Source organism: Cyprinodon tularosa, unplaced genomic scaffold (genome assembly GCF_016077235.1).
Source record: "Cyprinodon tularosa strain WSP-4 unplaced genomic scaffold, ASM1607723v1 ctg726, whole genome shotgun sequence".
NCBI classification, from domain to species: domain Eukaryota; kingdom Metazoa; phylum Chordata; class Actinopteri; order Cyprinodontiformes; family Cyprinodontidae; genus Cyprinodon; species Cyprinodon tularosa.
This window is the reverse complement of record NW_024039481.1, coordinates 175,830-189,625: the sequence shown is the minus strand read 5'-3', so window position 1 is coordinate 189,625 and position 13,796 is coordinate 175,830. Positions and strand designations below refer to the sequence as shown.

At 39.5% G+C, this 13,796-nt stretch overlaps 2 protein-coding genes across 2 annotated transcripts in view; one reads left to right on the top strand and one right to left on the bottom strand.

Moving 5' to 3' along the window:
• The window catches only part of LOC119772704 (histone acetyltransferase KAT7-like), a 32,473-nt gene extending 30,785 nt beyond the window's left edge, over positions 1-1,688 (bottom strand). The window contains exon 1 of the mRNA XM_038269245.1: positions 1,492-1,688. Within this exon, the coding sequence (XP_038125173.1) occupies positions 1,492-1,506 (15 nt within the window). The 5' untranslated portion in view covers positions 1,507-1,688. The remainder of the gene's footprint in view (positions 1-1,491) is intronic.
• Positions 1,689-2,823: 1,135 nt separating this feature from the next.
• Positions 2,824-13,796, top strand: part of aldh16a1 (aldehyde dehydrogenase 16 family, member A1) — a 28,280-nt gene continuing 17,307 nt past the window's right edge. The window contains exons 1-5 of the mRNA XM_038269244.1: positions 2,824-2,910; positions 8,032-8,131; positions 9,711-9,837; positions 9,931-10,088; positions 13,547-13,624. Coding sequence (XP_038125172.1) covers positions 2,824-2,910; positions 8,032-8,131; positions 9,711-9,837; positions 9,931-10,088; positions 13,547-13,624 — 550 coding nt within the window. The remainder of the gene's footprint in view (positions 2,911-8,031; positions 8,132-9,710; positions 9,838-9,930; positions 10,089-13,546; positions 13,625-13,796) is intronic.

The window sequence follows — 13,796 nt, the reverse complement described above, 5'->3', positions numbered from 1 at the left end:
TCTACTTATGCTATGAAACAGCATCAAACACATCATTGTTCGATGCTGTGCCGCACATATTGTTTACATTGCGACCGGTCTAACTAAGGAGCACCAATATGGTGGCCGGTGGCTTCACTTCAATCCCGTACTACCAACGGGCAATCAGTGATCCAGTAAAAATAAATAGAGATCAGTGGGACAAGCCTGCAGCGACGCTACCTGATGTAGATCTTAATAAATAGATGCAGTGAATGATGCAGCATAGATAAATAACTCAACAAGTAGACTTTTAAATATTTAACATTTACATACAAAAAGCCACCAAAGTTAATGCAGGGAAAATGAACGGATATCCTGATCTCATGCATACGGAAGATGATTAGGGCCACTGAAAAAAAAAAAAAAAGGTAAATGATTCTATTTCAGTTTAATATAGGAAAAAAAAATTAGAATTCTGACTTTAATCTCAGAATGTTGGATCTTAATGTAGATGGGCACTATTAAAGGTAGAGATGTGGGAGCACTCAGCTTCACTGACAAAGATGTGAGTTGTTTGGGAGGGCCAGAAAACAAAAAGTCAGAATTCTGAGATTAATGTCTGACTTAAATCTCAGAATTATGATTTTTTTTTTATACTGAAATAAAATGTAAAAATCAGTTAACATTTTTTCTTTTTTTTCAGTGGCCCTAATCCTCTTCCATACATGCGGTATTTGCGGATGTACAAGATCTTTTGAACACCCTTCTTTCCTTAGACAAAGGAGCCTGTAGCTGTACATTCGCAGTATGAGAAAACAAAAAACTTTTTGCTTGTCTTTTTTTATCCCATTCTTCAGTTTTTTTTATTTTTATTTTATTTTCCCTTATAAGTTAGACTTTTTTTTTTTGCTTTCATTGTCAATTAAGTTCGGGTCCAGACGTTTGATTCCGATCAGACAGCTGCATCCTGAGGGAAACATGGAAAGCTGCTTTGGCAGCGTGGCCACACATTGACAACTTCATAACAAGAGGGGCGTGCACAGTATTTGCATTCCACCAATCAAATTAGAGAAAAGGCGGGTTTGAAACAAGATGAACCAATGAGCAGAGCCGCAGTTCAAATTCTGTCCAATCAGAGCGTTGTTTTGGTATACAGCGATCTAGCCTGTGGAACCAAAAAAAACAATCCGTTTGCTAGTGACCGTTACCGCCATTAAACTTCAGTCCCCCCAAACACACGATGGGTTGGCGGAAGATCCCATACAAGCCAGTATTCAGAGCGATAAAACGTTTAAGAAACATTAATAATACGTCGCAATTTAGCTATAAATATGAGCTAGCGTTTCGCTTTTAGCACCAACACAACCTGGGCATTTAGTACAGTTAATTACTTAAAACACACTCAGGCAGTTATTTACATCTGTGATAAATACATTTCAGGCCCTCACAGCTGTTCTTCTAGTCGCAGTTTCATTTGAAGGCTAACATTAGCCATGACGTGATGCTGCTCTGCCTTAATGGCTGCCTCACCTTTCTCCGGGGCATGACTGAGCTGCACAAACACGGCGTCCTTTATGACGAGGAGAATATTAAAGCTTCCATACAGCTTAAAACAGAGAAAATAAACCTTAGTCTAACATGGACCAACTCGGCTGAAAGAAGGGCACAAATATCCCCTCCCTCCATCCGCACTTCCTAGTGAATGCGGATCAAGTTCGGTACCTTGGCAAAATAGCTCCGCCACACGATGAGTTCCCCTAAACTTCAAATAGTGAACAGGTTTTCTAAAAAATATGGTAAAAATTCATGAATCAACAGTAATTAAAAAGAGAATTACCACTCTCTCTCTCTGTCTCTCTCTCTCTATAAATATATATGTGTATATATATATGCAGTATATGTATATATAGTTAGTATATGTTTATTTAAGCAGTTTATTTAAGCAGTACATAAATAAACACAAAATAATATTTTTCTCTTATATATATACATATATACATGTATATATACATATATATTCATGTATATATACGTATATATACATGCATAAATATACATATATACATGTGTATATACAGTATATGTATTATATATGTTTATTTAAGCAGTTTTTTTAAGCAGTACATTTAAAACCAAAAATAATATTTTTCTCTTATATGTACATATATACATGTATAAATATACATATATACATGTATATATGTATGTATTTTTTGGTTATTTATGTACTGAGCCTTTTATTTGAGTAAATTTTACTCATTTAGACGATATTAATTGTATTTACTTATATATATATATATATATATATATATATATATATATATATATATATATATATATATATATATATATATATATATATATATATATATATATATATATATATATATATATATTGATATATATATAATTGGACTAATATGAATCGATTCTAATCGATTCATCCCGATTCATTTGCGATTGGTAATCAAATAAACATTAACTGGAGTACAGTGACTAAAAAAAAATGTATATATATATATATATATATATATATATATATATATATATATATATACAAATTTTGCATTTAAGATAAAGATAATGTTTTTATTTGTCAACATGCTCTATCCAGAAGTGGAAAAGTAGGACATATTTGAATGTGGCACATGGCTCTAGACCGGAAGTAAGTAGAGGTGGCCCCTCTCGTGCTGAATTTCCAGGTTGAATCATTAACCCAGTAGGGGGGGCTTTCTGGGTTGTTAGCGGTAGATGTAGAGCTGCTGGTCAGTGGTCTAACTTCTGAGTTTATATCCCATATTTTAAGTTAAACCCAAACAAAGGCGGCCCACAGGATCACTTCCACTCTGAGCCCTAATTGTTATGGCTGATAGCAATAAGAAGGTGTTCGACATTTTCCAAAGTATGGAGGAAGGACCATCCGCCGCCAGCAGCGCTGCCAGCGCTCAGGTAAGGTTCATCAGTCGCTGACATCAGGATTTATCTGGAATTCTTCGGGTTCAGAAAAACAGGTTTACAGCTCAGTTCTCCCCCACGTGGATTAGTTTAACTGCTGTAACATGTGACCCACTGTACATGACTGCTGGGTGATCTGGAGACAAAACACCAGGCCTCATTTATTATGTTGAAAGATAATATTTGGTTTTAATAAAATGACTAAAGTGATAGAAACTGTTGATGTTTAGCAGGGATAAAGAGGCAGCTTGGTCTTCATTAGTTCAGTCCTGCTGGTTGTGATCTAATCTTTTTTTCATAAATACAATATATCGGTATTTATACTAATTATCCCAAAGTTGCACACCTTTTTTAAACTTAAAAGGAAACTATAAGTGCTTATTTTGGTCATTTAAAAAAATCCTAAACTTATTGGCTACATTTTAACTCTAAAACTTGAGATCATGTCATCTCACTTTACCCAGAGTGATGCAAGGAAGTGGCAGTAGCATACTGTGGGATGTGATGGATGAAGATGATTACAGCCTTTAAGCAGAGTTGCAGGGGAACACGCTCAGCTTCCTTCTCTCCTGCCCTCAGTCAGAGACTCGTCATCCGTCTTTGACCCAAAGCTTCGCTGTCAGACCTCATATGATTCATCCTCTTTCTCGGTGACGATAGGTCTGTTCCTCTGACATCCCACAGCATGAAGTTCCTAGAGAGACTTCTGTTGGTTCCCCTCAGCAAACAAACAAGCAGCTATCAGGACCCCCTGCAGCTTGCTGATCGCCGTGGAGTTCTATGATGCCGTCATACACCTGCTTCAACAAACCTACCATCATTTAGACAAGGCAGCTAGCACTGTGAGGATCATGTTCTTTGATTTCTCCACTGCATTTAACACAATTCACTCTGTGAGAAACCTCAGAAGACTCAAACGGAAGCATCAACAACCTGGGTCAAAGACTACCTGACAAACGAGCCACAATCTGTTAGACTGAAGGCTCAGCTGTCTGATCAAGCAGTCAGCAGCACAGGAGCACCACAGGGGACGGTCCTCTCCCCATTGCTTTTTACTCTGTTCATGTCTGACTTCCAGTACCAGGCAGAGTCCTGTTACCTGCTGAAATACATCGGATGCCTCTGCAGTTATCATGTAATGATGGAGAAGAAGCTGAGTACAGAGAGCTGGTGAACCGCTTTGTGGCATAGTGTGGAAACGATCATCTGCTCCTTAAGGTCAACAAAACAAGGTAGATGACCGTAGATTTCAGAAGAAACAGGAACAAGTTGAATCCTTTAAACATCAAGGGAGAAGAAGTGGAGGTGGTGGAGGAGTAGAAATACGTTGGTGTTCACCTGGACAACAGACCACACTGTGAAGCCGTCTACCAAGAAAGGATGGACCAGCTTGTACTTTATAAAGGAGCTTAGTTCACTCAGCGTTTGCAGCCTGATGCTACATTTATTCTATCAGTCTGTTGAGGAGAGTTGATCTCTTCTGCTGTCCTCAGCTGGGGTAGCAATATTAGAGCTAATGACTTAAAAAAGCTCAATAAGCTAATAAAGAAGCTCTGTTCTAGGAAAACCTTCATAAAGTAAAGGAAACTAATAATAATACATAATTGAACTTTATTGATCTCACGTTTGACAAATGTACCTCTGCATTAACCCACCCCCCGGGGGAGCAGTGGGCTGCCACTGTGTGGCGCCTTAAAGGGATAGTTCGGTATTTTTGACATGAATCTGTATGGCATCCCGATCACCAGTGTCATGCAATCACACTGACTTACCCCTGGCAGCGTCCTGTGAGCAGAGTTCTCGTCCAGTTTTGGTCAAGCCAAAAGTAGTCCGGCAGGTTTGCTAGACCCAGCGAAATAAAACGTTTCTCTTCCCAAAACATTATGTGTTCAAAAGAGCGATATTTTTGCATCCCAAAAACGTTGTAGTGGAAAAAGTCACACGTCGTTATCACTTGGTCCTATTTTCTCTCTGTTCGTATCAGTGCGCGCCGTCATTCAGACAGCTAGGGCCTACTAACCTGACAACAGCCAGATGCATGTCTCCCTCCGCCCAGCTAGGAGCTAGGCGGAGGGAGACATGCATCTGGCTGTTGTTGAGCTCGCTGTCTGAATGACGGCGCGCACTGATACGAACAGAGAGAAAATAGGACCAAGTGATAACGACGTGTGACTTTTTCCACTACAATGTTTTTGGGATGCAAAAATATCACTCTTTTGAACACATAATGTTTTGGGAAGAGAAACGTTTTATTTCGCTGGGTCTAGCAAACCTGCCGGACTACTTTCGGCTTGACCAAAACTGGACGAGAACTCTGCTCACAGGACGCTGCCAGGGGTAAGTCAGTGTGATTGCATGACACTGGTGATCGGGATGCCATACAGATTCATGTCAAAAATACCGAACTATCCCTTTAAGAGCAGTGTGGAGGTTAAGGGTCTTAAGGCTGTGGAGATCGAACCGGATACTTGCAACCTTCTCAAAGTACAAGTGATGCACTGATCTAACCATTAGACCAGAGGTCTTCAACAGGGGGTCCGCGACCCCTAGGGGGTCCGCGCAGGTACTGCATGGGGGTCGCGAAAGTCTTGGTTGATTACTTTTTTTTATATTCCCTCCTGCAATTTTTTGCACTAATTAAAATGTCTTTAAATCCACATTAACATGAATTCAACAGACTGTAGTAAACAGATAAATGGAGGCAGTAGATGTCTTTCAGTCATCAATGCACACATTCAGCGACACACAGGAGCTCTTTCAAACTGGGCACCGTTTCATTTACAACACCTGTCCCATCAACCAGGAATCAGATTCAGAAATACTTTAATATTCCCAGAGAGGGATTACTTTCGTTACATGACTCCACATGTAATAGAGTGACTATAGGACCAGTTTGATTTAACACAATTTCATACAATATATATAATTAGGGGGTCCCCGCTCCATCTCGCAATCATTTTGGGGGTCCTTGGCCTCGAAAACGTTGAAGACCCCTGCATTAGACCAACACTTCCCTCCACTTAAGCCAAGCTTACACTATGCAATATTTTTTTTTTTCCGTTTTCGGGCCGACTTTCCAGTTATAGGAGCGTTTTTCGATAGGCCTGACTTTCAGCCTGATGGTGCGTCGTGTACAGGGGGCGTAACGTGGGGAAATCAGCCTCTCACGACCACCGCCCATCAGGAATCGTGAGGTCGGGAGGAAATCAAACATGTTTGATTTTCTGTCGACCGTCGTGGGCAAATGCTCAATGGGCAAACAAAAGATTCTTCTTTTTCCTCTTAGACGAAAATGTCCAAATTTGTCTCCGCCTTTTCTTTTTAAGGCTTTTAGCACAAAATGAGCTTGAAGTGAGCTTGATAATCCTCTTCTACTGGTTTGGCTTCCGGATAGACGAGTCCGAGTAGCGCCATCTCACTGCAGAGCTCAGTCCGACGTAGTTTTTAGACGTACAGTGTGAGCAGATAGATCGCATCAGAGCATCGGGTCGCACAGGTTGAGAACAAACATCGTGAGCCTTGAACTCTTAAAAAAAACGCACAGTATATGCCCTGGTTTATGGATAACCGTGAGCATCCTCTTCATCAGACTGTTGACTTCAGTCAGAAGCTTCTCCGGATTAGCAGTAAGACAGACCACTACAGGAGAGCCTTCCTCCACCAGCATCAACACCTGCAGCAACAATCCTTAATATGAGTTAAATTTTTTTCTTTGAGATCAATCGAGTAATTTTGAATTGAAGTTATTTCCTAAAAAGTGAATCATACATAAAAACCAACAGGTTCTACCAGTTTTATTGCAAGGAGAACTGAAAGTGAAGAACCAACAGTTCTCAACTTTAACCGTTGTTTGCATATTTTTTATCATTTGGAAAGAACACAGAAAAAATATCTAAAAAAAAGTGCTGCTGAATGTGGAGCTCTGGACTTTGCTCTGACGTCTGTCAATAATTGTTACGTCTGTACAGCCTGACCTGTTCCTGTTAAACTCTGAGTGTTTCTCATTTCCATGGGTGCAAACGTTCGACTGGAAATGATGATGATGATGATGATGATGATGATGAGGTGGAAAACAAAGTAGATTCTTTTTTTTCTTCATCTCCTTCTGAAATCAACCTTTGATGTACCTTCATCCGTTCAGATTAGGGATGAAAATAATCCCAGAATAGTGTTACTCAGGCAGTTATTTAGCTTCAGGCATGTAGCCTTTAGCTAGAAGTGATTGAGCTGTTCTCTAACAGAAGAGGATTGATATCTGATCCAGTTTGTCCTGTCAGCTGTTTGGTACAGTGTAGGATGTATGATGATGTGGTTCCAGGGTTTCCGCAGGTCATTAAAAATCATTGAAAGTCATTCAATAATATTTTTTTCAAATCAAGGCCTTAATTTGCATTAAAATTAATTAAATGTGATTATAAAAGATTGTAAAAGTGGTTTCGTCAGATATATTATATATATTTTCGCAGAAATGCTTCTGGTTGATCATAAAACCGTATGTTTGGAAAAGAAGCTCAAGACAGAGAAAAGCTGCTATATATATATATATATATATATATATATATATATATATATATATATATATATGAGCATCTTGGGTACTTGTTTATGGCATAAAAATTATATCTAAGAGCATTAACAGGCATTAAACTAGAGTTACTCATTCCTGTATAAACCTTGGGTTCTGTCCTGTTTCCAAAGAGCATATTTTGCTGCATCATCTCCAGCTGTCTACGGGCGAGAGGCGGGGTGAACCCTGGACAGGTCGCCAGTCCATCCCAGGGCTTATACAAGAATTGTACAAAATAAATAAATAAAAATGTTGCATTTAAGATTAAAAACATATTTCATATATGCTCTATCCAGAACCCAACAAGTGGAAAAGTTTTAGTTTCCTCTGGTTTAACTCTGTAAAAAATAACCTTTTACTATGTGATTTATTAATCAATAAAAAAAATAATCAGCAGATTAATTAATTAGCAAAACACTTGTTAGTTGCGGCCCTATGAAATACATTCAGGCCTGTTTCTCAGGAAGACTGGCTGCTGTTTTATGGTTGTTGATGCGTGATGCTTTGATTGTCTCCTCTGATTTCTTCCTGTTCCTCTTCTCCATCAGGCGTGGCTAGATCATCATTCCCGTTCCCTGGGTTTATTCATGGATGGGAAGTTTGTCCGCCCAGCAGGAAGGCAGAATATCTCCCTGTCTGATTCCAAAGGTGAGCGCTGCTTCTCTGCTAACTGATTGTTCTACATAAGAAACATTTAGATCCACAAACACATCAGTCTAACCCAGAGGTTCCCAAACTTTAGAGCTTCTGACTCAGGATGCAAGTTATCTGTTAACGTGGAGGGGGTCCATGGAGGTACTGCATCAACCAAAAAGTTTTGGTTGATTAGAGTTTTTTTTTTTTATATATATTTCCCCTGCAATTGTTTCCACTAATTGAAATGTCTTTAAATCCACATTAACATGATTTCAACACACTGTAGTAAACAGATCAATGGAGGCTGAAGATGTCTTTCAGTCGTCAATGCCAGTGGCGGTTCTAGACCAAATGTACCAGGGGGCCAGGAGGGGGCCAGCGTGTTTTCATGAGGGCACAGAAATGCATGAAATTTTATTTTAAATACATATTACAATGTACTCTTTCATTGGGTAAAGATGTTATTAAATTCAATAATTACTTTTTGTTTTCTTAACCAGTTTGAAATGATTATTTCCTATCCAAGCACAACTGATTTTGTAGGCAATGGGCCAACATATAATCATTACATTCATTTAAAATAACCTTATTTATGTGCAAATGACCCCCTGATTATAACCTTTATTCTTTTTATTTATAAAAAAGTTATTTATTTCCAATATAATTGACACTTAGGGGGACATGTTTTTGCCAAAGTTTCAAGAATCAGTGATCAATTAAATGGATGGAAAAAAAAATATTAATGCAAGAAATCATTAATTGACAACTAACCATAATTTTTAATTTGTTTTTATTCCTGCTTCTTTTAAAATATCTACCAAATAAACTAACCAGAGGTCTAATAATAGAACAAACAGCATCAGCAACCAAATCTTTTCTTTTTCTATTTTTTTAGGGATCATTTCATATCTTTAAGCACTTTAATTCGAAAAGTTTATTGTTAATTTCAATTTTTGTAGTGGATCTCAAGGCCCCATGCTAGCTGATGAACGACCCTTAGTGGGGTCATGACCCCAGTGGGGGTCGGAGGGTTGGTTTTCACAATGATTCCTAAAGCATATGGATGGCCGACATTTATCAGGAAATAAATAAACCTGAATATCTCAATAAAAATTAACCATACAACAAAATAATTACATATGTTTTTTTATGTATTAATGATTAATTACAATATAAGGGAATAAAATATTATATGTTGTTTAAGAAAATGTAAAAACAAATGTAAAAACAAATGTAATGACTCCACTTTGAATGTAAAAAATAAACCTACACTGCCGTAATTAGGTGATGATGTATTTTTAGGTCTGTTCACAGGTCTGTTGCTTTGCTGTTTTTCAGCAATTAGAGTCTGAAGTGTTTGGGAATTCAATTCAGTTTATTTCTATAGCGCCAAGTCACAACATAAACAAAATATATCTTTTTTTCTTTTCCCCGCTCCATTTACATAATTAAATTTACAATATAATATGTTACACAATTTTAACAAAACCAAAACATTTAATAAAAAATCAGAATGAAATTTAGAATGGATAGAAAATGGAATGATTGGTGCGCTTCATACCATCTTTCCTATTTGTCCTCATTTTTCCAGGAGCTAAGCTGTGCAGCATCGTCTGCGCCGAAGACGAAGATATTTCCCAATGTGCTTCCTCTGCTGCCAGCGGCTACACGTCGTGGAGCGGCCTGACGTGTTCCCAGAGATCCAAAGTGTTGCTCAGGTTGGGCTAGTTTACCTTCCAGCTCTCCTGGAGCCGCCCTGCGGCCTTTAGGTTCAGTCATTCACCTGGATGCTTTCCGTCCACCTTCACCAGGCTGGTAGGTGTCCTGGGGCTGCATGGTCAGTGTTTGTCAGAGCTGTGCGCTCTGAGCGAGGCGTCCTGCTCGCCCTCAGTCCTGGTCAGACTGCTGCAGTACTACAGCAGCTGGGCTCAGCTCAGAGATACGCTCATCCCCAGCTGGACATCTGTGGGTAAGAAAACAGCAAGCAGGCCTCGCTGGAAAGGGCAGTTTGTTGTGTGTGTGTGAAGTATACTGGGGAAAATTCTCAGTCATCCAGGTCATAGTCAGTGAAAAAGAAGTAAAAAAAAAACACTGGACTTTGTTTCCAAGTTTGAAGGCATTTCGCTTCCCATCCAGGAAGCTTTTTCAATTTAAAATGTTCGAGGCTCTTATACAGTAGCCCAAAAAAGCCTTGTTTTTAGCTTAGAAAACATGCAAATTGAAACGGACGAACGGGTCCACCCTTTTGGAATGGGAGTCACTTGGCTTCTTTTGTTGTTCTTGTGAAGAACACAGGAAAGTCTGGCCTCTGGGAGAACGGGAGCATGCAGCATAAATATGGGTCAGTTGGAACAGAAGCGTACTGATGACATCACCACATGCCGGCTTGTCTGGAGCTGCATTTCACCTGTTATTTATAGTCACTAGATAATAGAAAATTATTACTTTTTTCATTTAGTGGGGGAATAATAATGAACACAGTCAGATAAACACAAATTAAATGAACATTTTGCCAAATAAAACAAAAAAAATCGCCATCAGAGCAAGTGATCCTTTAAAGTATAATATTCTCGCCTCAAAACGTACTTTAATTGAACAACAGCAACAGAAAAGTAAACTTTAACTTAATACTCTGAGCTATGTGAGCGCTCCATTGAAAGCTGCTGCTGCCGCAGTGCATGCTGGGTAAGGGTGTAAATCACATCCATCATGGCGATTCGATTCAGTATCTATTTTCTGACCCAACGATTCGATTATTTTCGATACTCAAGAATACACCACGATACGATTCGGTTCGATTAATTGGTTAATTTTTTTTTTTTACACCTTACGGGCTAAACAATGTTTCAAATTTGAAATAAATCAATGAAAGCTGTAATATCGTTATGCATTTTTTTTGAGAAACAACAGCAGATAACAGAAGTAGAAAAGTTGCATAAAAAAATACTCCACATAATCAGTGCAATGCAATACAATCGGCTCCAGACGTCACCACCCCCTTGAGAGACGCTCCGCTGCTCCTACACCAGATTGTAGCTGACCGCAGACAGTGCCGCAGACAGGAGGCCGGCTTGTTTTGTTTTTATGACCGAAATTGTGGAAAACAACTCGTGAAGTTTGACGCACTAGAAGAGCGAGATGCGCGAGAACGCTGGGACCATTTTTCCACCTGGATCTCCGCTCTTTTTGGTCCTCATGTCTCTCCGTCGTCGGACTAAACTCACCCCCACTTCCTCGGCCGTATCTAGACCCACAGTGTGTAGCACAGACCACGCTTCAATATGGAGCATAATTTAAAAAAGTCTGTGGCAAGCTCACTGCAACACACTGCTGTAAGAGTATAACCAGGAAGCACGGTAGGAGGGCAAAATAGGTTTAGCGGCACCGCAGCACAGGAGGGAGAATTACACCCAGGAGAAAATGGATAAAAATAGACCGGAGGAAAAAAAAAACATGAATCGATTCTCTTGCAGGCGTGTCGATGCATCGGATCGTCGGCTGTTGGATCGATGCATCGATACAAAACGATTATTATTTACACCCCTAATACTGGGACAGCTGTCAATTTCAAAAATGGACAAGTCTGCTGTGATGCATGCTGGGTAAATGAGGAGGGATGAGAACAACATCAGGGGACTTTGTCCTTTCTTGGTCTGCTGTTCATGTGAATTGGAACAGTACCAGGGCTGAGGATGATAATGTTTCATGAGCACATGAGAACGCACAAGTTCACATATTGAGAAACGGCACATGTCTATACCTGTCTATAGAAACGCTCGTCAGGTTATATTTGCATGTTTCTAAGCCAAAACAAGGCTTTGGTCCAGTCTATAAAGCTTGGAACTCAACGCTATTCCTGACATTTTCCTGACAGTCTCTGAAAAAGAAACTGATTAGCCAGTCACTTCATTTGGATGGGATTAAACTGATTTCAGATAATAAAGTAAAAAATCTTGGTGTTATTTTTGATCAGGACCTGTCATTTAAATCCCATATCAAAGAGGTTTCTAGAATTTCCTTCTTTCATCTGAGGAACATTGCAAAAATTAGAAATATCCTGTCCAGGGGTGATGCTGAGAAACTAGTCCATGCATTTGTTACTTCAAGGCTGGACTATTGTAATTCTTTACTATCAGGAAGTCCACAAACTGTAGTTAAAAGCCTTCAGCTGATCCAAAATGCTGCAGCCAGAGTTCTAATGAAAATTAAAAAGAGAGATCACATCTCGCCTATCCTGGCTTCTCTTCATTGGCTTCCTGTTAAATCAAGAATAGAATTTAAAATCCTCCTTCTCACATATAAAGCCTTAAATGGCCAAGCTCCATCTTATATCAGAGATCTGATTGTTCCTTATGTTCCTAACAGAGCACTTCGCTCTCAATCTGCAGGTTTACTAATGGTTCCTAGAATTTCTAAAAGTAGAATGGGAGGCAGATCTTTTAGTTATCAGGCTCCTCTCCTGTGGAACCAACTACCAGTTTTATTCTGCGAGGCAGACACCCTGTCTACTTTTAAGGCTAGGCTTAAAACTTTCCTTTTTGATAAAGCTTATAGTTAGAGTGGCTCAGGTTATCCTGAGCTATCTCTATAGTTATGCTGCTATAGGCTTAGACTGCTGGAGGACATAGGGACCCCCATTTCATCATTCTGCTTCATTCTCTCTCTGTTCTCCTATTCTGCAGAATCTGTTAGTTCAATCTCTAACCTTTTGCTCTCTCTGCTTTTCCTCAGAGTAGCTTTGCCTCGTCTGTTCCTGTTTGGCTGTGACGTCATCCTGGAAAGAAACATCAGCTGTGCTGCTTCCATCAACACCCTTGTTTATAGATGTTGGAGATCGGCCTGTTTTCCAGTGTGGTCCTGTTTCTCTGACCGTGACTGAGTGGATGTGCTCTCTTCGTCCTCTGGCATGGGAGCTGCCTTGGAGCTCGTCTGCCTGGCTGTGTGTTTCCTGGACGGGGCCGCCTTTTACAGCTGCTTTTTGTATCTCTGCTTCTGTCTCCTTGAATCCCAGTCGGCCTCGGCAGATGGCCGCTCACACTGAGCCTGGTTCTGCTGGAGGTTTCTTCCTGTTAAAAGGGAGTTTTTCCTCTCCACTGTCGCTACAAGCATGCTTAGTGTGGGGGATTGTATTTGAGTCAATGAGTCAATGCAATCAACTGGTTTTCCTTAGATAGAAAACTTTGTATCAATTTGACTGTATGATCTGGTTGAACTGTAAAGTGCCTTGAGATGACATGTGTTGTGAATTTGGCGCTATAGAAATAAACTGAATTGAATTGAATTGAATTTTGAGTTCAAAAAGCTTCCTGGATGGGAAGCGAAACATCTTCAAACTTGGAAACAAAGTCCAATGGATTGTTTTTTTTTACGTTTTTAAATGCGTGTGTGTGTGTATAGATTTCTGTCATTGTTTTTTTTGTCTTCTAGGTGTTGTGGTAGTCGTCTCTTCTGATGACTGCTCGCTTTACTCCCTGATGCTCAAAGTCCTGCCAGCAGTGGCCATGGGTAAAACACACAGCCATAAACTTTGATGAATTTTACTTTAATAGCATGAATTTAGCACATCATAGAATAGAATAGAATTGAAAATCCCTTTATTCGACCACAATGGGGGAATTCTGGTGTTTAAGGCAGCAAATAGATTATAAATTTGAAAAAAAGTCACACAAATGTGGAC